General features: G+C 47.4%; 1 protein-coding gene across 3 annotated transcripts in view; it reads right to left on the reverse strand.

Annotated features, from left to right (window-relative positions):
* tln2a (talin 2a) overlaps positions 1-23,394 on the reverse strand; it is a 91,135-nt gene that overhangs the window by 11,538 nt on the left and 56,203 nt on the right. For all 3 annotated transcript variants that reach the window (XM_056608649.1, XM_056608646.1, XM_056608648.1), the window contains 21 exons: positions 23,217-23,345; positions 22,348-22,450; positions 20,993-21,201; positions 20,568-20,687; positions 20,024-20,221; positions 19,662-19,801; positions 9,754-9,847; positions 9,054-9,143; positions 8,755-8,877; positions 8,281-8,424; positions 7,792-7,953; positions 7,327-7,467; positions 6,532-6,713; positions 5,097-5,229; positions 4,368-4,469; positions 3,969-4,139; positions 3,375-3,521; positions 2,766-2,867; positions 2,268-2,387; positions 1,710-1,856; positions 913-1,079 (listed from right to left, as the gene is read on the reverse strand). In XM_056608649.1, coding sequence (XP_056464624.1) covers positions 913-1,079; positions 1,710-1,856; positions 2,268-2,387; positions 2,766-2,867; positions 3,375-3,521; positions 3,969-4,139; positions 4,368-4,469; positions 5,097-5,229; positions 6,532-6,713; positions 7,327-7,467; positions 7,792-7,953; positions 8,281-8,424; positions 8,755-8,877; positions 9,054-9,143; positions 9,754-9,847; positions 19,662-19,801; positions 20,024-20,221; positions 20,568-20,687; positions 20,993-21,201; positions 22,348-22,450; positions 23,217-23,345 — 2,924 coding nt within the window. The remainder of the gene's footprint in view (positions 1-912; positions 1,080-1,709; positions 1,857-2,267; positions 2,388-2,765; positions 2,868-3,374; positions 3,522-3,968; positions 4,140-4,367; positions 4,470-5,096; positions 5,230-6,531; positions 6,714-7,326; positions 7,468-7,791; positions 7,954-8,280; positions 8,425-8,754; positions 8,878-9,053; positions 9,144-9,753; positions 9,848-19,661; positions 19,802-20,023; positions 20,222-20,567; positions 20,688-20,992; positions 21,202-22,347; positions 22,451-23,216; positions 23,346-23,394) is intronic.

Here is a 23,394-nt window from a genome sequence, read left to right on the forward strand (position 1 = left end):
GGAGGAAGAAGGGAAAGGGAGGGAGAGGGAAGGGGACCAGAGTAGAATAGAAAGAAATGGATAGGCCCAGGAAGAGACTCAAAAAAGAGAGAAGGAGATCGGGTGGAGGGGAGGGAAGAGAGAAGTAGAGTGAAAAAAGAGCGGTAAAGAAAGCAAGAGTGAAAGCGGCGATCACATGTCCCACATTAGTGCATGTCAGCAGAACAACGCACTTAACCCAACGTCCCCGAGACCATGCTAAACCCGCTGCTGCAGTGCCTTTAATACCACATTACATACTCACTGACATCATTATTATTTATCAAACATTAAACCTGGGAGTTTATGGATTGGCTTACGGCCCAGGATCCTTTGTGTTGATGTGGAGACTGCACTTGACTCCTTAATGTGCGGGTTAACGACATCCCATTAGGCAGGGAAAAACACGACCACCAATCCCCGACAGGAAACACACCGTGACCCGATCGGGTCTTTCATAAAGCTACACTTTGGCTCAAGCTTTTCCTTTCCCAGTACGAGCTCACTGCCGAGTCTATCCAGTCGTCCTCGTGTTGGACATTTGGAAGTTTTATGAGCCCTATGACTTCCTCCGTTTCCTCCGCCCTGGGAGAGTTTATTCTTCGGGAGCTTCCTCCCCTCTCCACACTGACATGACATCCTGCCAGCTCCGCCAAGAGCCCGGATGACTCTGGTCTGGCTAGTGCAAGTAAAAGTTAACCTGGTCAGGTCTAGGCAGGTTAATGAACACGTACATACACCCGCCGTCTCACGCACTGACTTGCACGCATCCACAAACACACACAAAGTTTCCCCCCGGAACACAGCTCGCCCCAGGGGACGACTCTCGTTCGGCCTTTGCTAGTAAAAGTTAACCTGGTCGGGTCAGGTTAACAAACACACCCACCCACCCACCTGTGGTCGGCGAAGGACTCGTTGTCCTCAGCGTTGAGGGTGCCGGCGGAGGCGAACATGATGGTGGTGTCCAGGTCAGCGATGATGCCGGACACCGCGCTGCCGGCCGTGATGCAGGCCTGCGTGCCCTTGTTACCGGCCTGTAGCGCCGAGAGGACAAGAGACACCTGGAGAGAGAAAGAGAGAGAGAGAGAGAGAGAGAGAGAGAGAGAGAGAGAGAGAGAGAGAGAGAGAGAGAGAGAGAGAGAGAGAGAGAGAGAGACACATTCAGTAGAGAGTAGAGCGCAGGGTTCCTCAAGTCATGGTACCTGTGGATCAGGTGCAACTAGGCCGCTCTCCAAAAAGGAACCGCGTCACAAGGTCAGAGGTTGGATGAATCTGTGCCAAATACTCAAGAGACCCATCAGACCTCGAATCTGAGTTGGAAATTGATTTCAATGTCATGTCAGTTCATGTCGGTCTAAGAGGAACCCGGAGGCTGACTAACCTGGTTGTAATGAAACAGAACCCCACTCCTTCAAAAGGCATGGAGGAGAGGTTGGATGGGTTGTCAATCATCTGATTGGTTCATGTTTGTCACAGTGCCCAGACTATAAATAGTTATGGTGATGCATGGCTGGACTTGTCTAGCTGGAGGTTGAAGAATAATCAATGCACATCTCTCTGCTCTGAAGTACATCTAAACATTTCAGAGATAAAATATGATGGAGCAACCGGGCAGTGTCTCTGTCTCAAACTGTGCAACATTAATGAAGATGGAAAGTTGTTTCCCCGACCCAACTGATATCCCACAGTACCTTCTCGGTGACGGCCCGCGCGCACTCGATCAGCTCCCGCTTGGTGTAGCTGTCCGAGGGCATGCCCTGCAGCGCCCCGGCCTTCTGGACCAGGAAGATGCAGCCGTGCCCCAGGTCCTGCACCCGGGTCTTGATCTGGAACCCGATCTGATTAGGGGGAGAGTAGGGCATGGTGTGATGGTCAACATGGGTCAGCAGGGTGGAGGACTAGGAATATCAAGGGTGTTTCCTGCTCATTTCCTGGTTCTTATTTGCCTGATTTGAGTCTCTCAAACACAAAATGCACTGCATTTACAATAATATCCAAAATAGAATCAAACCATCGTTCCCATTATTATTGATCACATGCATCCCTGCCCCATTGTATATATATCCGCTTGTTTATTTGATTTTATAATATATTTCATGATAAAACTTTTATATTTTCTATTGCTTTTATATCTAGTTTTCATTCCACTTTTTGTTTGGTCCTTATAAATATGTATAAGATGTCCAAGGTTATTAAAAGATCGAGCAGATACAGATGGTAACAACAACAACAACAACAACAACACGTACCTCCTCAGGCTCAGCTGTGTGGGCGGCCAGACGCCCTTGGACGGCGAGCTGGCCGTAGTCCACCGTCACCTGGGAGGCCAGCCCCCCCAGCTCCTCTGGACAGGTCACCGACCTGGTCATCTGACACACATCACACCATAACGCATGTGAGTGACTTGGCCATCTTAAACACACAGACGTTGCGCGTCTGTGGGTGTTATGCGTCATATCTAATAATACGACAGCATATTTCATAAACACGTTAAACAGATGTCAAAATGTCAGACACAAACATTATTTCAATTCATTGCATATACACTTGTATGTTCCATGTCATTTCCACCTCATTCTTCATCTTCTGTCAAACCATCCGGACAGCGCAGGAAATACATACAGCTCAGACCACGCGTGTCTTTCAGGCTCAACCACTAGCAAACTCCTGTATACAACGCCACTGTTTGATCCATGAGTACTTAACTCATCTGAAACATGGCTGTGTGAGTACTTCCTGTTGCTCACCATTTCCTGTGCGGTGACTGCGATGGCCTTGGAGTGCCTCACCATGTTGGTCTGGTAGTCCACGAAGCAGCCCTCCAGCCCCGGGGGGGTGCCTTCATCCAGCTAGGGAGCACACACACACACACACACACAGACAGATACAGACAGACAGACGCACGCACGCACGCACACACACACACACACACACACACGGTGTAAACATAAATAATTCACAATCCATTTGAATATATTATATAAACTGTCCTTTTTAACTATAATTATCATGGTGTACAAATAAATGGCTTCAGAAAGGTTTGTTTTCCTATAGCCTTTAATGAAGATTAGCTCTGACCTCTCACTCATTGTCTTAGCAATGTGATGTCATGACAAGGAATATCCTCTGACATGGACAGTGTGATGTAATCATTATGATGAACTGTCACCTTAACAGTGTGATGTCTTGATAAGGATGACCTCTGACCTTGTCAGCGCCATGTCATCATGAGGTTGACCTCTGACCACGACAGTGTGATGTAATAAAGATGCACTCTGACCTTGACAATGTCACGTCATGATGAGGACGACCTCGGACATGGACAGTATGACGCAATGATAAGGATGACCTCTGACCTTGCTCATGGCCTCAGCGATGGAGTCCACCATGCCGCCCACCATCCCCCCCTCGCTGGCCGCATCGTTCAAGGTGATCATGATGTCATCCACCGCCTCCCGCATCAGCTGAGCAGCCTCCGCTATGGCCTCGTGGGTATGCGATGCCTGGGGGGGGGGGGTACATAATGAGGTATAATTAAATGCAAAACTAATCATACAGAAGGTTTGATAGGTACTCAATGATCTATTTGGCTGTCAGGAGGATCAATAAAAACATTTAGCTGCGTGTTTGTTTAAAAATCCAACAGATATGGTACACGTGTTCGTATTAGTACACATAAACCCAAGGTTGTTGCGACTATGGTTTCCCATTATTGATTACGCAGCAAGACAACTTTTCAATCAAATCAAAGATGACTTAACTAAGTCATTAACTAAAATAACATACATTGACACAAGTTAAACCTTATTGCATAGGTGGTTTGGTTGAGTTCCTCCTATCAGCGACACACTGTCGTGCAAGCAGAGGCTTGCATTTGGGAAAAAAACGGCCTAGCATGAAATGAAAATAACAATAAAAAAAAACATGCCAGTTCTTGTTGCCGTGGTTACCTTGGGGTTGCCCCCCCCCTCTTTGGCTGCATAGAGCATCTGTAGGGCGGACTCTGCCAGCGTCTTGGTCTGGTCCAGGAAGGTCATCTGCTGCTGGTGGTCCCTCAGCCTGGAAGCCACGCCCACCGACGCCACGATCAGAGGCTCGAAGTAGCCGGCCAACTGGGCCACCTGGAGGAGGGACAGGAGGAGCCGGAGGAGTTGCAGAAGGACAAGGAGTCAGAGGAGGAAGGCGCAGGAGCAGAAGGACAAGGAGTGGGAAGAGGAGCAAGACGAGGGGCAGAAGAGAGGAAGGAGGAGGAGGAGGAGGAGAAGGGAGCAGGAAGGGCCAACAGGGAACGTTATAAATGCTACCATGCTATAAGAACAGTCAATCTGAGTCAGTGTAGAGCTGTATACCTTGTGGCCGAGCTGTGCTGCTTCGCCCCTGGCTGCCGTGGAAACGGGATCGATAAGGTGACCAATCTCCTGTACGCTGGACGTCAGCTGGTCTTGCAGCGCCTGCGGAAGAAAGATGAAAGCCATTATTTTTTGTAATGCACAACGCACAAGTATTGTTGCATCAAGTTTTCACGAGGGACCCACAGACAACCAGGATGTGTGGGAAATGTGTGTGGGTTTCCAACAGTAACAGAATGAGTTTCCTAGCGTTGCTAAAAATCCTCCTCTCAATTCACAGTAAGCCACCTCCCTGGACACAGGAAGGGGTTGGCGTATCAAAAGTGTGAGTTCCAGTAGACAGCCCGACAAGGTTTTTACTACCCTTTGATGGATAGGATAATAATCCATCCCACGTTAGGGGCGAAAACAAATGTGAATAAAGACAGAGAGCGAGAGGTTCAGGGACAGAGACAGGGAGAGAGACAGGGCAATGCAGAGAGAATGAGAGGGGAAGAAAGAGATACAGGGAGAAGGGAAGAAAGAATGAGGTAAAAAGATAGTATGAGAGGTGAGAGGAAAAAGAAAGGGATGGAAAGAAATTCGGATACGAATGAAAGAAATTCAGATACGAACAAGTAATTTCCTACATTGCACACCGCACAAGTATCGTTGGAGAGAGAGAGAGAGAGAGAGAGAGAGAGAGAGAGAGAGAGAGAGAGAGAGAGAGTTCCTGCAGGCTTCTCGTACCTCCAGTGAGATATCGTCCCTGCAGGGCAGGTTCTGGCTGACTGCGGCCAGGGACGCCTGCTCAATGTCCCGGATACACTGGTTGATGTTATCAATGGACGAGTCGCACTCGCGCTGGCCTGGGGCCTTGTCCCTGGAGAGAAAGAGCGAGACAGCAAAAGAGTGGGAGAGAGAGAGAGAGAGACAAGAGGGAGACAGAGTGTAGGTAGAGCGTAGAAAGGAAGAGATGGGAGACGGTGTGGGGGAGGAAGAGCAAAACAGCCGAGGTAACTATTAAAAATAACTAAATTTAGGGCAAGAATATACTGAACTTTAGTAAAAAATTAAAACATGGCAGATTTTTTAACTTTCCTTCGACAGCCCTGCTATAATTTCTACTGTCAAGTGTCTCTCATTAAAATTTCACATCTGCTGAATCGGGAGTATGGGAGCCAGCTAGAGATCAAACTGTGCAGTTAAATTAGGATTGAAGCCCGCCAGCCTTACTGAGACACTGTGAGGGAAGTGTGAGTGTGTGGGTGTGTGTGCGGGGAGGGGTGTTTGTTAGGAATGTTATCTCCGCGCATGGTGACATGCCGTAAGGGCACACACGGAAAAAAAGTAATTTGAAAATATTGAGATGTGGGAGAACGATTGGAGTAGAGAAGCAATTCCCAAATGTGCCAGGCTGTGGCACCATGTCATTAAAAGGACTTTGAAGGCCACGTCACATTTTCCCGTCCTCACATTGGCAGTCTGGGGGAGGGCTCGGACTCGAGTCACCGGTATATGAGACGCCCATCCGTCGCTGCGCTATTAATGATGTGCTAACGTGCTACCGCTAAGGGCGCCTGCATGTGTGGGCTCCCAGACAGTTAGGTGTCCGTGGATAAACTGTTACAGTCGCTCTAATTAGAGCAGATGTGGGGCCCCATCACTTCCTGTCACTTATGGCGTGTTTCCACCGGCGGGTACGGGTCGGTTCAGTATGCAAAGATGCAGCATGGTTCGCGTTTCCACCGCCAAAAGTGGGCGGGGTCCGGACTGAGCCGTACTCATCTCGCAGTACTCTTCCGTTGGGGTACCGAGACGTCTGAGGGGTGACAACAATTTCGAGCTACACACCCCGTCCGTTGATTGGTCGACAGAATCGTCATTTCAGTGCGACAGGGGGGTAATAACTAACAAACGCAGTACCCGCAAGGTATTTCTCGACAACGGAGAAAGCTTTAGTTTATCGAAGAAAATCTCTACTGTTTAGAATGTGTTTGACTCCTAGCTGGGTGGGTTCAACATCCAACATCTATTGCCAAGAGTTGCTATGGATTAAAGGGTATGCTAAATAGTAAATAGTTGATGATGATGGAAAAGTTACATTGATGTTAAACCTGTACTTCAATCTAGTCTAAGGTCATATTAGGGAGACGTATTCAGGGTCGGGGTAGAGCTGACTAACCTGATGGCGGTGATAAGGGCCTTGATGGAGTCAGACACGGTTCGGGAGTGACCAGCCAGCACAGACCAGGTGGGCGGGTCCTTGGGGTTGATAACCAATGATCGTGCGGTCTTCAACAGGTGGGTGGAGCTGTCTAGCATGGAGCGTGCCGATAGGATGATGGGTTCCTGGGCCGCACAGCCCTATAATGAAAATTTAAATTCGTTATAGTATGACGAATTTCCTCGTTGCACTGCAAAAAAATGCATTAGACGTTATAATAAAACCAATCATCGGCAGGGTTTTTAAAAAAAAATAGCGGAGCTCCATTTCACTTCCTTCCAAATTACTTTCGAACGAAAATAAATACATAGGTTTGACTGTCATCACTTGACACTGTGCTGTAGTGCAAAGTGAGGTTAGCAATGTAAACATTTAAAAGTGTGTGTGTGTGAGTGTGTGTGTGTGTGTGTGTGTGTGTGTGTGTGTGTGTGTGTGTGTGTGTGTGTGTGTGTGTGTGTGTGTGTGTGTGTGTGTGTGTGTGTGTGTGTGTGTGTGTGTGTGTGTAATGAAAAAAAGTGTAATGAGTCTCTAGGTAAAATAAAATAATGTGGAGGAAGTGGAAGTTTGCAGAGAATAATAAAGAAAGAAAGTTTGAATAAAGACTAAGAATAACAATAGCTGGTTAGCTGCAAAGATCAGGCTTACCTCACAGTGAGCGTGAACCCTTGATCTTGTGCACTCCTTTCAACCAACAAACACACCCTGTAAACAACATCAGCACCTGCATGTGCGTGGGTGGGGAAGCGGTCGTACCTGGCGGCTGATCTTGGCCGGCACGGTGGCGAACTCGGGGTTGGAGGCGAAGGCCGTGAGGTTCTCCACCGCCTCGATGAGCGGCGCCGTGGCAACGCCACACTTGTTCCTGTTCTCCTCCGAAAAGTCTCCGTCAAGGGCCTTGAGGAGTGAGAGAGGTGGAGAGGGACACAGACAGAGACAGAGACAGAGACACAGAGAGACAGAGAGAGAGACAGAGACAGAGACACAGAGAGAGAGACAGAGACAGAGACAGAGACAGAGACAGAGACAGACAGAGACAGAGACGGAGAGGACAGAGACGGAGAGGACAGAGACGGAGACGGAGACAGAGAGAGAGGACAGAGACAGAGACAGAGAGAGAGAGAGAGAGGATGTTAGAACTTAGCAGACATGAAGGGAGTTTAAAAAAGAGAAACTCTAAGGCAGAAGTAAGGAGGAGGGGGGAGCAATGTTGAGACTGACCTTGATGGTTTTGACCAGGTTAGCCGTGCTGTTAGCGACCTCCTTGGCCGACTGGACAAAGTGTCTCTTGGCGGCAGGGTTGGAGGTCTTGGAGGAGGCCAGGCGACACGCGTTGCACAGAGCGGAGGTGTGCTTGGCCACAATGGTGGCCGCAGACAGGACCTGCAACGCAGACCATAGAGAGACAAACAGAGAGAGTGAGGCAGAGGCAGAGAGAGTGTGAGGGAGGGTTAGACGCACATACACAGAGAGCGAGAGCGGGACGGAGGAGATACAGAGACAGAGCAGGAGAGACATAAAAACGGTAACAGGGATTGAAATATAGAGATACTGAGAGCGTGAGGGATAGAAAGGTGTAAAGAGGTAAAGCGGGATAGATTAAAGCTTATGAGAGATGGAAAGAGCTATGACCGAGATGTACAGGCAGAGTGAGAGCAGGACAGACGGAGAGACACGGGGAACGGGAGGTACACGTGGCAGTATGATCACCTGGGAGGGGTTGCTGTCGGGGTCCACCAGGTTCTGACAGGCCATGTGGATGGCCTGGTTGGCCTTGGCAAACTGTATGGGGTCCACTAGACCCTGGTGACCCGCCTGGCTGTTGGGGTCCGATACTCCTACGAGATAGGCCGCCTGACCCCCCACACACACACACACCCACACCCACACACACACACACACACAGAAAATGCTTTCATGTTCATAAAAATTATTATATAATGAAAATAATTAAGATAACATTAATTGAATACATTAAAAAAATCGAATATAATAATTGTTATGAATAACAATAATAATAATAACAGCCATGATAATGTTTTTCACCTCTAAAGGCGCAGTTCAAAAGATTTAAAATGACGGGCCATACATTGACACTTTAAACCCTCATCTCATCCCTACAGCAGAGGACAGCACTGAGGTCCACTGCTGGGGTCTGACATGCAGTGGTGCAGCACGCCGTACCTGTCCTGCAGCCTCCGTGAGACCACACAGCGCCTTGGAGGCCGACCCCACGCAGTCTCCGAAGGCCCCCACGTCTCCCAGCTTACAGTTCTGGGAAATGCCCGCCATGGACTCCCCCAGCACCTGCCGTTCAGCACGGAGAGGTCAGAGGTCAAGAGGGAGAGAGAGGCGGGGAATCGCGGGGCTGAGCTATATTTCTCCCCCGGGTCGGGACAACCAGCTCCTTCAGCACATTCTCCGCCTCAGACACACATACACCCTCTCAGACGGACACACACAGACACCGTCCCACACCCTACCTTGGAGTTTTCCATGACGCTTTCGATGCAGTGGAAGTAGGAGAGGTCGCTGACCGGCTCGTTGGGGCTGTCCAGCAACCCTCTCACGGCCTGCGGACGGAGAGAGAGGTTAAAGGTCGACTTATTATACACCAACATTACCTCAAAGGTCCTTACCAATGTTTTAAATTAGTTAAAAAGTGAAGATTTAATTATTATTATTATTATTATCTTTCTGTACTGTACTGTTGTGACATAAGAAATCGAATCAATAAAAGTAAGGCAAGACGAGTAATTTATTTTAACTTGGCTTGGTATAAGAATCGGAATCCGATTTTTAAAACACTTTGAAATGGACACTCATTGAAAAACAGCATAAGAAAGTAAAATATACATATAATTGTGCCAACATAATACATTTGAAAGAAATCGGTCCCGCTTTGAGCCCATATTTGATACAGTGTTGAGGCAGACCTCAAGATGTTGTGGAGTAAGCATGTTGTGTATCGCTCTGTTCTATTCTGCAAATGTTCACTCGTAGTTCACCCTCCCTGGCACGCTTTGCTCTTAAAAGATTAAACGGGGAAAGACAAGATGAGGAGATTGACGGGGCTTTGCGGATGGGAGGCCAGCAGAGGTCTGTTGCTAGGCAGCCACACTTGTCTCTCAACAAGGACGTGTTTTTGTGTGGGTGTGTGTGTGCGTGTGTGTGTGTGTTTACCTCCAGCTCTCTCAGTGCGTTGTCACACTCCTTCTGGCCCGGGGCCTGCTGGGTGCACAGGGTGATCAGCTGGTTGATGCTGTCTGTGACCGCTCTGCAGAGAGACACATTTATGGTACGTTACATTTTGCGGAAGCTTTTATCAGAGCCACTCACAAGTGATGCCGAGAACTAATCGAAGCGTACAAACAAAAATGGAGGAGCTACACAAAATAAATGAAAAAAGCCGAGAGGAAGAAATGGCTAAGAGATGAGCCTGTGTGACTCATCTCATTCATGTGTGAACGTTTGGATGAGGCCATTTAATTGCAATCAATTATTCAGGTACAACTCATTGAAGTTGTGCACCTCTTTAACAATAGATAGCTGACAGCATTACAAACATACAAACGCTACAGAATAACGTATTACATGTTAATATGTCGTTTTCAAGATATACTTTTGTAATACTAAGGAGGACTCAAGCACTCCGAAACTACATTAGAATACATGACTTGCAGAAATATTAGATGCAAGTGTTCATGTCGGTTAGAAAATGTTTTGGTTCCCTGGGGTTTTGGTTTAATAAATCGTTGACAGTCGGCGTTGCTATTGGTTTTTGGCATTTTTATTCATGTGGTTGAAAATGTGTACACAGGAGAGGCTTGCATCAATGGTTTGGAATACAATGCCAAAACCATTTCAGCAATCTTGCCAGGCACCATTTAGAGTTACTTGTTGCGGAAATCTTTCAACTCTAAAGAATAATCGAGTATCTTACGATTAGCACTACATGGACATAATTTTAATGTGCTTACAAAAAAAAAATGCTTTGTGTGTACTGACACAAAAATTGAGTGATTTGTCACGGAATCTCTGCACTATGCCATATTGTGATAACACAACAAAGCTGACCCTTGCAAAAAAGTGTGCTATTCCGATTCAATCTATGTAATGAAACTGATGGAATGTATTCTCAACCAATTCAAATAAAAAATAAAAAAACAAGAAAATCAAGCAAAAAAATTGCAGTTAGGTTTTCTTTTTCAAATCGTCTTTGATACCCCAAAATGGATAAGCCAAAAATAATCAAACAAAGATTGGTAAAGATGACAGGGTATTGAATATAAATAAATGACTTGTAAACAAAAATTAATTAAATAGTTTCTCCCATTCCAGTTTGTAACTGACTCCAATCAGTGTATTTTTAGAATGGTTCTCAGAATTGAAATGACGGATACAAGAATCTTTTGGTACGGTGGCCCTGAAGTGCAAAACGCATCAGCAAATCACAAAGCACAACAGCAGTAAAGACTACAACCGGTAAAGGTAGGTCATTTTTTGCTGTTGTGTTGTGCACTTCAGTGCCATCGTATTTTGGAGCTGACTCTCCATCTAAAGCTGGGACACTTAGGCCCGGAACCAGGTACTATTGATTAATGGCTGAAAATCTGTTGGACAGCAAGACGAATGAGTAGTGACAGGTTGGGGAGCAGTGCTATTGAAAGCAGAAGAAATATTTGCATCGTATTTTGAATACCTTCCGGGGCCTGTCATAATATGTTGTTATGTTGCCTGATGTTATCGCTTTGTCATCAAGGTGACCTTGCTGATGGTTTGAATTTCCATACTAGTTTGATCTCAATCTTCGTGCAACCTACTCCGGACTCCTGTATCTCGGAAGGGGGGAAAATTATGGGCTCGATGGGACGCTATATTTATGCAATGCTCCTCGCAGCGGGCTTAGCGGCGGCTGGGAAGTACGCATTCGTTGAGAAATGGCTGACCTGGCCCGATGCGCAGTTATACTGTCGGACACACTTCACCGAGCTCGTTTCCTTCTCCAGCATCCAGGACATGGATGAGGTCCACAAGGCGCAAGAGGTAACCAATCACAACCTGTTCTTTGTGGGACTGTATCGTGGAGAGACGGCCAGGGCGAGCAGGCGCTGGTCTGGGGGCGGCAATGCCTCGAACCTGCCCTGGGCGAGCGGACAACCGGACATCTTAGGGTGCAAGTGAACTATGTGTGAGGTGCCGGGGTGCCGCCTACGGTCCGTATGCCACGTATAGTTACAAACGGTTCTTCCTCTGCCTGAATCTGGTGGTGGTGGTGACGGAGAAGAGGACCTGGGACGAAGCGCTTGAGTACTGCCGGGAGCGGCATGACGACCTCGCCAGCCTGGCCTCCAAGAGGGACCTGCTGCCGGCTAGCCGCAAGATCCGGGAGGCTGAGGCTGTTGAGCGTGTGTGGGTTGGGTTGAGGCACTTTGGTACCCGCTGGATGTGGTTGAAGGGGGAGCCGCTGGGAAACAACGCCTCCCTGAGGATGGGCCTGCAGGGGCAGCCCTGCTCCACCTGTGATACGCAACAGTGCTACACTTGTGGAACCCTGAGCCCCAGCGGAGAGCTCCATGGCCTCGACTGCAAGACTGCACTTCCTGTGCTACTGAGGGGTGAGCTTCACTTCCTGTACTGCTGAGGGGTGCACTTCTTGTCCTACTGAGGGCTGCATTTCCTCTGCTATTGAGGGCAATGTTGCTCTGCAGTGCTCAATTCTGTTTCTTTTTTTTTGCCTTATATTCAAAATGCCTGACGCTTTTATTGTATATTCAAACTAAAATATTTACATTTCTGACACACACAGGGTCCCACACACACAAACACACACACACACACACACACACACACACACACACACACACACACACACACACACACACACACACACACACACACACACACACACACACACACACACACACACACACACACACACACACACACACACACACACGATTGATTTAGAAGGAATAACAAATGAAAGATTGAGATATACAAATTAATAGAAAAATCACACATGTAAACAGGGCCAAGATGTGATGAGCCCATTTTAACTCCTTTCTACCCCGCTCCTATACGTATATCAGGGGTGGCAGAACCATGTCTTGTCAGCCTGTGACGGCATAGCTCTTAAGATATGCCCAACTACTTATTCAAAGTTTCTTGTGAGCTCGCCTCTCCCATGTCTGCACTTGTCATTGTCTTGTCATAACACACCGAGCAGCTCATCCGTTCGCTTCATGCAACCTGCTCCGGACTCTCGTATCTCTGGCGTTGGGAAAAGACGTTCTCGATGAGTCGCTATATTTACGCAATGCTCCTCGCAGCGAGCTCCGCGGCGGCTGGGAAGTACGTACTCGTTGAAAAAGAACTGAACTGGGCTGATGCGCAGTTATACTGTCAGACAGACTTCATCGAGCTTGCCTCCTTCTCCAGCAGCCAGGACATGGATGAGATCCAAAAGGCGGTACAGGGAAAAACTGGTTCTTTCTGGGTTGGACTGTATCGTGAAGAGACCAACGAGGCGAGCTGGCGCTGGTCTAGGGGCGGCAACGCCTCCAACCTCCACTGGGCGAAAGACCATCCGAAAGGCTTGGGGCTAAAGGCTGTCCTATGGCTGGGCTCAAAGGACGACAACTATCCTCTGCTCAGCGGGACGGGTGCTGAGCCCCATAACTTCCTCTGCCTGAACTGGGTGGTGGTGGTGACGGAGCGGAGGACCTGGGAGGAAGCGCTAGAATACTGCCGGGAGAAGCACAACGACCTCGCCAGCCTGGCCTCCGAGGCGGACCTGCTGGTGGCTAGCCGCGACATCCGTGAGGCCCAGATCGGCGAGCGTGTGTGGGTGGGGTTGAGGCACTTCGGGGCCCGCTGGATGTGGTTGCAGGGGGAGCTGCTGGGAAACAACGCCTCCCTGAGGATGGGCCTGCAGGGGCAGCCCTGCTCCACCTGTCATATGCAACAGTGCTACACTTGTGGATCCCTGAGCCCCAGCGGAGAGCTGCAGGGCCTCGACTGCAAGACCAAGCTGCACTTCCTGTGCTACTGAGGGGAGAGCTGCACTTCCTGTGCTGCTGAGGGGTGCACTTCCTCTGCTTATATTCAAAATGCTAGACGCTTTTATTGTATATTCAAACCTATAAACCTGACCTATATGTGGATTAGAGGCCGCCCGATACTGGATGTTAGGGGCCGAAAAAAGGTGAAAAGGGTGAAAAAAGGGAGTACATCCGAGGAATGGGGGGTGCTGGTAGGTAAACCAGTAAAGGAGGGCGGGGAGGGGCTTCGTGTCTGGATGGTACACCAATGCTATGAGGACTGGAGAAAGCCTTGTAACTGGCGCTGCTGTTCACAATATAAACAATATTCATACCCTCTAACCTTTTCTATAGTTTATAGACCTTCTCATGTGCTCAGACTGCAGGCCAGTTCCCATAACTAATTTACCTCCTACTCTGAAGGTAGGGTATTTCCCCTACATATAGGTCACAAAACTGACATATTGTATGGTCAAGCACATAAGCAACTTATCTAAGGTCAATTACCATAACTTTTTAAACAAAATAATTCACAGACAAATAAGTTTCTGGGGAATATTGTTTGTGACAGTGAGTGCTCCATCTCCTCTTTCACCAGCTTCTTATTGCCCCTCCAGTCAGTAGCTCTTGCTCTGACCTGAACAAGCTCCTGAACCACCCCACACCCCCTTTAACATTTCTCCTTGAAATATCAAGAATCACCCCTCCCTGAGGATGAGCCTGCAGGGGCAGCCCTGCTCCACCTGTCCTACGCAACAGTGCTACACTAGAGCTGCAGGGCCTCGACTGCAAGACGGATCTGCACTTCCTGTGCTGCTGAGGGGCGAGCTGCACTTCCTGTGCGGCTGAGGGGTGCACTTCCTGTTCTATTGAGGGCAGTGTTACTTTGCAGTGCTCAATTCTGTTTTACTTTTCTTTTTCTTATATTCAAAATGCCAGACACTTTTATTGTATATTCAAAGTAAAATATTTACATTTCTGACAGACACAGGGTCTGATATTAGCGTACCTTACAAACAAACGTACACGCACACGATAGATTTAGAATGAAAAACAAATGACATATTTAGCGCCAAGATTTTGCTTTGTTCTGCTTGAATGTTCATGGGAATAGCCCCAAAATGTTTAACTATCATCTATAACTGTTGCTAGAGTTTTATCCTTCCAAACTATAACATGCTATCATGTTAAAATCTCTCCTGAAAACAAGGCCTCAGCCTCTGACGGCATAGCTCATTGGATATGCCCGAATGAGACATTCATATTCAAAGTTTCCTGTGAGAGCGCCCTTGTCCCCCGTCTACTCTCTCAGATCACATCGAGCACCTCATCCGCTCACCTCGTTCAACCTGCTCCGGACTCCTGTATCTCAGGCGGGGGGAAAATGACGTTCCCGATAATAAGGTATATTTACGCGATGCTCCTCGCAGCAAGCTCAGCGGCGGCTGGGAAGTACGTAGCCGTGCAGAAGGCTCTGACCTGGCAAGCTGCGGAGTCATACTGTCGGAATAACTTCATCAAGTTCGCCTCCTTCTCCAGCAGCAAGGACATGGATGAGATCCACAAGGCGGTACAGGGAATCACTGACAGAGAATTCTGGGTGGGACTGTATCGTGAAGAGACCAACGAGGAGCAATGGCGCTGGTCTAGGGGAGGCAATGCCACCAACCTGCCCTGGGCGAGCAACCAACCGAGCAGCGGGAAGCACAAGGCTGTCCTAGGGCTGGACGCACAGGACGACAAATACTGTCTGTCCAGCAGGGAGGGCACTCGGAATAGTTACTTCCTCTGCCGGAACTGGGTGGTGGTGGTGACGGAGCGGAGGACCTGGGAGGAAGCGCTGGAGTACTGCCGGGAGAAGCAAGACGACCTCGCCAGCCTGACCTCCGAGAGGGACCTGCGAGTGGCTAGCCGTGAGATCCGTGAGGCCGAGATCGACGAGCGTGTGTGGGTGGGGTTGAGGCACTTCGGGGCCCGCTGGATGTGGTTGAAGGGGGAGCTGCTGGGAAACAACGCCTCCCTGAGGATGGGCCTGCAGGGGCAGCCCTGCTCCACCTGTGAGACGCATCAGTGCTACACTTGTGGATCCCTGAGCCCCAGCGGAGAGCTGCAGGGCCTCGACTGCAAGACCGAGCTGCAATTCCTGTGCTACTGAGGGGAGAGCTGCACTTCCTGTGCTGCTGAGGAGAGCGCTGCACTTCCTGTGCAGCTGAGGGGTACACTTCCTCTGCTATCGAGGGCAGTGCTCAATTCTGTTTTTCTTTTTTTTGCCTTATATTCAAAATGCCAGACGCTTTTATTGTATATTCAAACTAAAATATTTACATATCTGACACACACACACACACACACACACACACACACACACACACACACACACACACACACACACACACACACACACACACACACACACACACACACACACACACACACACACACACACGATTGATTTAGAATGAATAACAAATGACAGATTGAGTGCCAAGATTTCGCTTTGTTCTGCTTGAATGTTCATGGGAATAGCCACAAAATGTTTAACTATCATCTAGAGTTTTATCCTTCCAAACTATAATGCTATACATATACTAATAAAATACACTAGCTATTATAAAAAATGAAGCATATTACAAAAATCAAGTTCTGAAATCATGTCAATAAAAATATGTTAAAACCTAAAACCATGTTTCCCTCATTAAACATAAGAGCCAAAATACATACAGTATGTATACATATTCACTTCTATGTGTAAGGTCAACATGTACATGTACAATACACATGACATCTCAATTTCATCGAGGATCAATAAAGCATTTATCTCTGTACAGTAACCTATATGTGAATTAGAGCACGACCGATACTAGATGTTAGGGGCTGCAGCAGATACCGATATTAGGAAGTAAAAGAATGCTGGTATTGATATTTTGCTGATATACAAACTAATAATACATATATATATGTATATATATAGATAAAAATATAAATTTGCATTCTGTGGGGGAGCTGATATAAATATACAAAGAATATATAGATATATACAGAATATATTTGTGTATAGAATAAATGGCAAGGGAGAGCTGTCTTACTTATTTCCGAAAGGATCTAAATATCAGGTATTGGAGAGGACTTCAGAGAAGTTGTTTAGGTCGGTGAATATCAGCTAATGTCTGTCCTAAAAAAAGCCTGTTGCGTGCGCACACACAGGCCGGGATCCCTCGTAAACTGCACCTTCGTATCGACACACAGAAACTTGTGTGCACGGTGTTCTTTGGGGTAAACACTGAATGGACAAGTATTTCAAAATAAAGCATGGAAATCAAAATAATAGAAAAATCACACATGTAAACAGGGCCAAGATGTGATGAGCCCATTTTAACTCCTTTCTACGTATATCAGGGGTGGCAGAACCATGTCTTGTCAGCCTGTGACGGCATAGCTCTTAAGATATGCCCAAATACTTATTCAAAGTTTCTTGTGAGCTCGCCTCTCCCTTGTCTGCCCTTGTCATTGTCTTGTCATAACACACCGAGCAGCTCATCCGTTCGCTTCATGCAACCTGCTCCGGACTCTCGTATCTCTGGCGTTGGGAAAAAGACGTTCTCGATGAGTCGCTATATTTACTCAATGCTCCTCGCAGCGAGCTCCGCGGCGGCTGGGAAGTACGTACTCGTTGCGGATCCACACTCCTGGCTCGTTGCGCAGGTATACTGTCGGAAACACTTCACTGAGCTTGCCTCCTTCTCCAGCAGCCAGGACATGGATGAGATCCACAAGGCGGTACAGGGAACCAATGTCTACCTTTTCTGGCTGGGACTGTACCGCGGAGAGACCAGCGAGGCGAACTGGCTCTGGTCTGGGGGCGGCAACGCCTCCAACCTGCCCTGGGCGGGCGGACAACCGGGCGGGCACAAAGCTCGCCTAAGTCTGGGCTCACAGGACAACCCCTACGGTCTGTACGCCGGGACTGGCACTCGTTCCCGTCCCTTCCTCTGCCTGAACCTGGTGGTGGTGGTGGTGGTGGTGACGGAGCGGAGGTCCTGGGAGGAAGGGCTGGAGTACTGCCGGGAGAGGCACGACGACCTCGCCAGCCTGACCTCTGAGACAGACCAACTGCTGGTGGCTAGCCGCGAGATCCGTGAGGCCCTGATCGGTGAGCGTGTGTGCGTGGGGTTGAGGCACTTCGGGGCCCGCTGGATGTGGTTGCAGGGGGAGCTGCTGGGAAACAACGCCTCCCTGAGGATGGGCCTGCAGGGGCAGCCCTGCTCCACCTGTGAGACGCATCAGTGCTACACTTGTGGATCCCTGAGCCCCAGCGGAGAGCTGCAGGGCTTCGACTGCAAGACCGAGCTGCACTTCCTGTGCTACTGAGGGGAGAGCTGCACTTCCTGTGCTGCTGAGGGGAGCGCTGCACTTCCTTTGCTGCTGAGGGTAGCGTTGCTCTGCAGGGCAGTGATACTAGCGTGCCTCACACACATGCACACACACTTGATTGATTTAGAATGGAAAATAAATGACATATTTAGCTGCAAGATTTTGTTTTGTTATGCCACAAAATGTTTAAATATTATCTACAACTTTTCCTTGAGTTTTGTCCTTCCAAACTATAACTTGCTATACATATACTAATAAAATCTGTTAAAACCTATAACCTGTATTCCTCATTAAACATAAGAGCCTAAATATATACATTATGTATGTATATTCACTTCTATGTGTACGGTACGCATGTCAGCAGTTACAATACACATGATATTTCAATTGATATTTCAGGCCCATCCCTGAGGATGAGCCTGCAGGGGCAGCCCTGCTCCACCTGTCATACGCAAGAGTGCTACACTTGTGGATCCCTGAGCCCCAGCGAAGAGCTGCAGGGCCTCGACTGCAAGACCGAGCTGGACTTCCTGTGCTACTGAGGGGTGAGCTGCACTTCCTGTGCTGCTGAGGGGTACACTTCCTCGGCTATGAGGGCAGTGTTGCTTTGCAGTGCCCAATTCCGTTTTTTGTTTTCTTGCCTTGTTTTCAAAATGCCAGAACCATTTATTTTATATTCAAACTAAAATATGTAAATTTCTGACACAAGGGGTCAGATACTAGCACAACCACACACTTTGAAAAACAAATGACATAGTTAGTGCCAAGATTTTGCTTTGTTCTGCAAGATTAGAGTTTTGTCCTTCCAAACTATAATAAGCTATAAATATACTCATGTAATGAACTAGTAATTATAACAAGTTCTGAAAACATGTCAATACAAATCTACCAAAACCTAAAACCATGTAACCCTCATTAAACATAAGAGGCAAAAAATATGAATGTATATTCACTTCCATGTTCACATGCATGTATACATGTATGGAGGTACAATACACATGACATTTACATTTCTCCAGCATCAACAAAGTATTTATCTCTACACTGTAGCCTATATGTATAAGAGCCCGACCGATACTGGACTTTAGGGGACGACGCAGATACCAATACTAGGGAGTAAAAGATTGCTGATAGCGATATATCGTCCGATATCCAAACTATAGATATATCAGGCTTTATTCTATTCTCATCGTATCCTGGGATTGGAGCAGTTCCTTAGGATTGGCTGCTCACCCTCTAGCAATGCTTCAAGCCACAGCAGCATTGCCTTAAAAGCTAAAGGAACCAATTAACTTTAGTATGGGGAGGAGCTAATAAACTTAGATTTAGGGCATTTAGCAGACGCTTTTATCCAAAACGACTTACAACCGTTCATACATTCAGACACTGATAGCCAAGTCAACCATGCCAGGCGACAGGTCAGCTAGGGAGAGCCAGGGATCGAACAAGCAACCTTCCTGTTACAAATCAACCCACTCTACCCCTTGATCGAAGCCGACCTTCACACAGAACATGATGTTAAACTGTAGGGATGTAAAGTATAGGCAAAGTATATAGGGTGTATGCACAGTGTATAGGGTATGCACAGTATATCCACACATGATGTATGCTGTGCACAGTATCTAGGGTATGTACAGTGTACAGGGTATGCACAGTATAATCATGCTGATTGAGTACCTGGCAGCCGCTGATAGCAGGTTCTTTGCGTTGGCGGCTGCAGGGTCGACGGACAAGGACTTGGCAGCCAGCAGTAGCTTGCTGGAGGCCATAGAGATGTTCTTCAAGTTGCCGATCACCTGGATCTGGTCGTCCTTCTTCTAAAACACCACACATTAAGACAAAGGCACAATTATAGTAGAGGATAATAGGTGGACAGGAGGTAAGATGATTGCAGCAGATGGATGGATAAATAGATGATAGATATTATAATTATAGATGATTGGCACCGAACAAGAGAGCGTCAGCGAGAGAGAGAGCGTCAGCGAGAGCGAGGGCGAGAGCGAGAGAGAGAGAGAGGCGGCAAGCCAGAGGGAGCGTACCGGGGTGTGTCCGGCCATCTCGATGCCGGCGTCCAGGAAGTCGTCGAAGTCGTGGCTGAACTTGCCGGAGGCAGCGGCGAGCTGGCGGCTGGAGCTGCGGGAGGCGTGGACCACGTCGCCGGCCGACTGGTTGAGCTCGGCAGCCGTGTGAGTCAGCTCACTCTGGGCTTCCTGGAAGGACTTGGAGGAGAGAGGGACCTGGACGGCAGAGGGGGTCAGGCCATTTACATTAATGTTTTCCATGTGGTTTCTACTATAGTCTGAAAGGGTTTGATTGTCAGGTAGGCTTGCGCATATAAGGATTATTTCTGATAAACATATACGATAACAACTGTAAATGGAGAGAATATATATTGTTTGATTTAATTAATATTATTAATTTAAAAAAAGTACAAATTATACTCATGGATTCCAAAGTGAGTCTATTATTCGGAATATCAATCTAACCTAGGAACTTCTAGGAACAGGGGTACATCCTATAGCTAGTACAGTGGGTAGTACAGTAAGCCTAGCACGGTTCAGTCAGTACCGACGGGAGACTCACGTTGTCCACCAGCAGCTTCTTGCTGGCCTCCCCGATGCTGCGCAGGGCCAGGTCCACGTCCTTCTGGCCCGGAAGGCAGTTCACGCAGCTGTTGAGGGAGTGGGACACTGCCTTGGCCACCTGGAGATCACAGGGGTTGGGTGGGGTGCAGGGTGAGCGTATGGCTTGATATACACCCACTATTGATACACATAGAACATATTCATACACAATAGTTAGAGAGCGCCGTCTTCAATCATTTCCGAACGGATTTAAAAACATGGCTATCAGTTAGTGGAGAGGTTTTCAGAGAGGGTGTTGTAGGTTGCTGAATATCTGCTAATGTTTTACAAGGAATAAATATATAATTTAATTATAAGCTACAGAACGCACGATCACAACCCAACGGAACTACAAAGTCCATCAGCCCCTCTGGGCCAGCTCACCTGGGCCAGCCTCTGCTGGCTCTCGGCGTCCCCGGGGCATTCCAGCGCCTGCTTGGCCTCGTGAATCAGCAGTGCCGAGCCCTCCATCACGTCGCCCGCCGACTCCAGCATGGCGACGGCGGCCGCGGGGTCAGTGGTCGCGGCGGCCACACCCCTCGCCGCCTGGGCCAGGGTCTTCAGCGCCTGGGCGGTCTCACTGGCCGCTATGCCTGCAAGTTTGAACAAGGTCACATGAATCGTCTTCACCATCAGTCATTTAGGACAGGAGTTCCCAACCTTTTGGGGCTAGGGACCCCTTAAAAGGAGAGAACATTTTCCAAGGACCCCCTCATAATAGAAAGACAGATTTTTACTCTTAGGTGCCATTGGAACTATTTGCATTCTGAAACTTTTCAACCTGAATACTTCAGACATGTTTCATAGTGGTATACAGAAACACACATACATTTCAATCATGATTATACCACTTATATACTTTTAAACAGAGGGTTATTTATTATTTAAACTGCTTTTTGACTTTTCAAGTGAAAATGAACAGCTGCAAATCTGGCTCAGCCGTAATAAACCCAGACGAATGAAAAGTCAAAACTTTGCTTTCAATCGCTTCAATTAAAAATAATAAATCTGGTATAAAAGCAATGAACATATCATATCAGTTATGATTAACTATATATAGATATATATATATTCCGAGCCGTGAGTTATTCAATTCTCCTCCACGGTCAGATGTACAGCTTTCAGTTTATTAGCTGCCTCGCTCCATCCCAAACTCAACCTCTGCTGGAAGTATGAGTTCTTCCGCAATTGTGTGTGGCTTCTTACTTTTAGCAATCCGCTGAGCCACCGCATAAGAGGCCATCAATGCTTTCTCTGAGGTTTTGGCCAGGTTCACAATTTGCGTTTTCTGACTGGTGTATTCCTCGCTTTTTCGACAGAAGATTGTAACTAATTAATAAAGAAGCGTTAACTACACAATCCAACAGTCCCTGGAGTGACATTTCAACATCTGAACATTAGCAGCCTCATGCAAATCCCATTAGAGCATATCAGATGCTGTTGTTTTTGTTGACATGATAGGATAACATCTGTCCAACTGGATGATCCACTGCTTCCTCGACATTCTCGTGGCCGTGGGATGCTTTCATCTCAGCCTCCGTTTTAAATATTACATGAGACCTGCATTAATGGCTGAACAACATATGCGGTGACTACGGACTGCTCTATATGCTTCAGCTCCTGCCGTATGACGACCAGGGACAGAATGCGCAAACAGCTCTGCCGTCTCTTTAATGATTCAGTAGTACCCTTTAGGGAGAGCAGCGATAGAGCTTTGGAAGTGGGTGTACGGTGCTGACCTGTGTAGTGTTCGTTCCCCTGGGCAGCGCAGGTGAGCAGCTGGGCCATGGACGATCCAACAGACTTGGACGTGCTGCCCAGGTCCTGGGCACACTTCTCCAGCTAGATGCAGAGAGGTTATGGTGCAGGGTTTAGTATGACGTTGTATTTAGGGCCAGGTATTGCCAGGTACCTCTCAATTCAATTCAATTTGATTCTTTAGGTCTTGATTCGATTCGATACTGATTCGATTTGATATTAATCCAATTGCTTCGATATCGATTCAATAATACGTGCAGATGACAAAAATACCTAAAAAGGATTTAGAATTAACCATTTCAAAATTCATTAACCATTACATTGTGTAGTATTGTTCCTGAGCTAAACTTGCAGCATAAAAGTCATCATAACATGGACAAATGTAAAAGGGCATGTACATTTAGGCATACTCGCTTCTAGATTACAATGACTGAGTATGCTTCTTTTTTTTTTTAATGGAAATAATCGATTTCAAAAGAATTCTGAATCGAAATTTAATCGAGAACCAATCAATTGCAGTGCATTGATGAATCGATATTTTTACCCAGCCCTAGTCGTATTGGTCAGGATGTCCACTCAAACACTAATCTCTGGGTCTTGGGAACTTTGAATTAATATTCTATGAATTCTACTTTATATTCTGTTAAATTCTATAAAAATAATGATCAATCTTATAATGGACTTAATTCTTAAAATTGAAATAATGTAAGAGAAGAAAGGAAGAAAGAATACAGAAACAATGAAAAGAGGGAAGGAAGACAAAAAAGTGAAAGAGGGAAATAAGAAATAAAGAACAAAGAGGAAAGACTGAAAGAACGGAAACAAATGCATATGATTAAGGTGACCGTACCGATTCCCCAGGCAGGGGCTTAAGCTGGCCAGCGACGGCGGCCAGCTGGGCGTCCTGCAGCTCACTCTTGAGGTTCTGGATGGAGGTCAGAGCCGAGTCTATCTCCATCGGCCCGCATGCCTCATGGGCCTGGAAACAGAGCAGAGGTGCACCTCTTGTTTACAGTCCCTGGGATGCT

Source organism: Gadus chalcogrammus, chromosome 14, assembly GCF_026213295.1.
Source record: "Gadus chalcogrammus isolate NIFS_2021 chromosome 14, NIFS_Gcha_1.0, whole genome shotgun sequence".
NCBI classification, from domain to species: Eukaryota; Metazoa; Chordata; class Actinopteri; order Gadiformes; family Gadidae; genus Gadus; species Gadus chalcogrammus.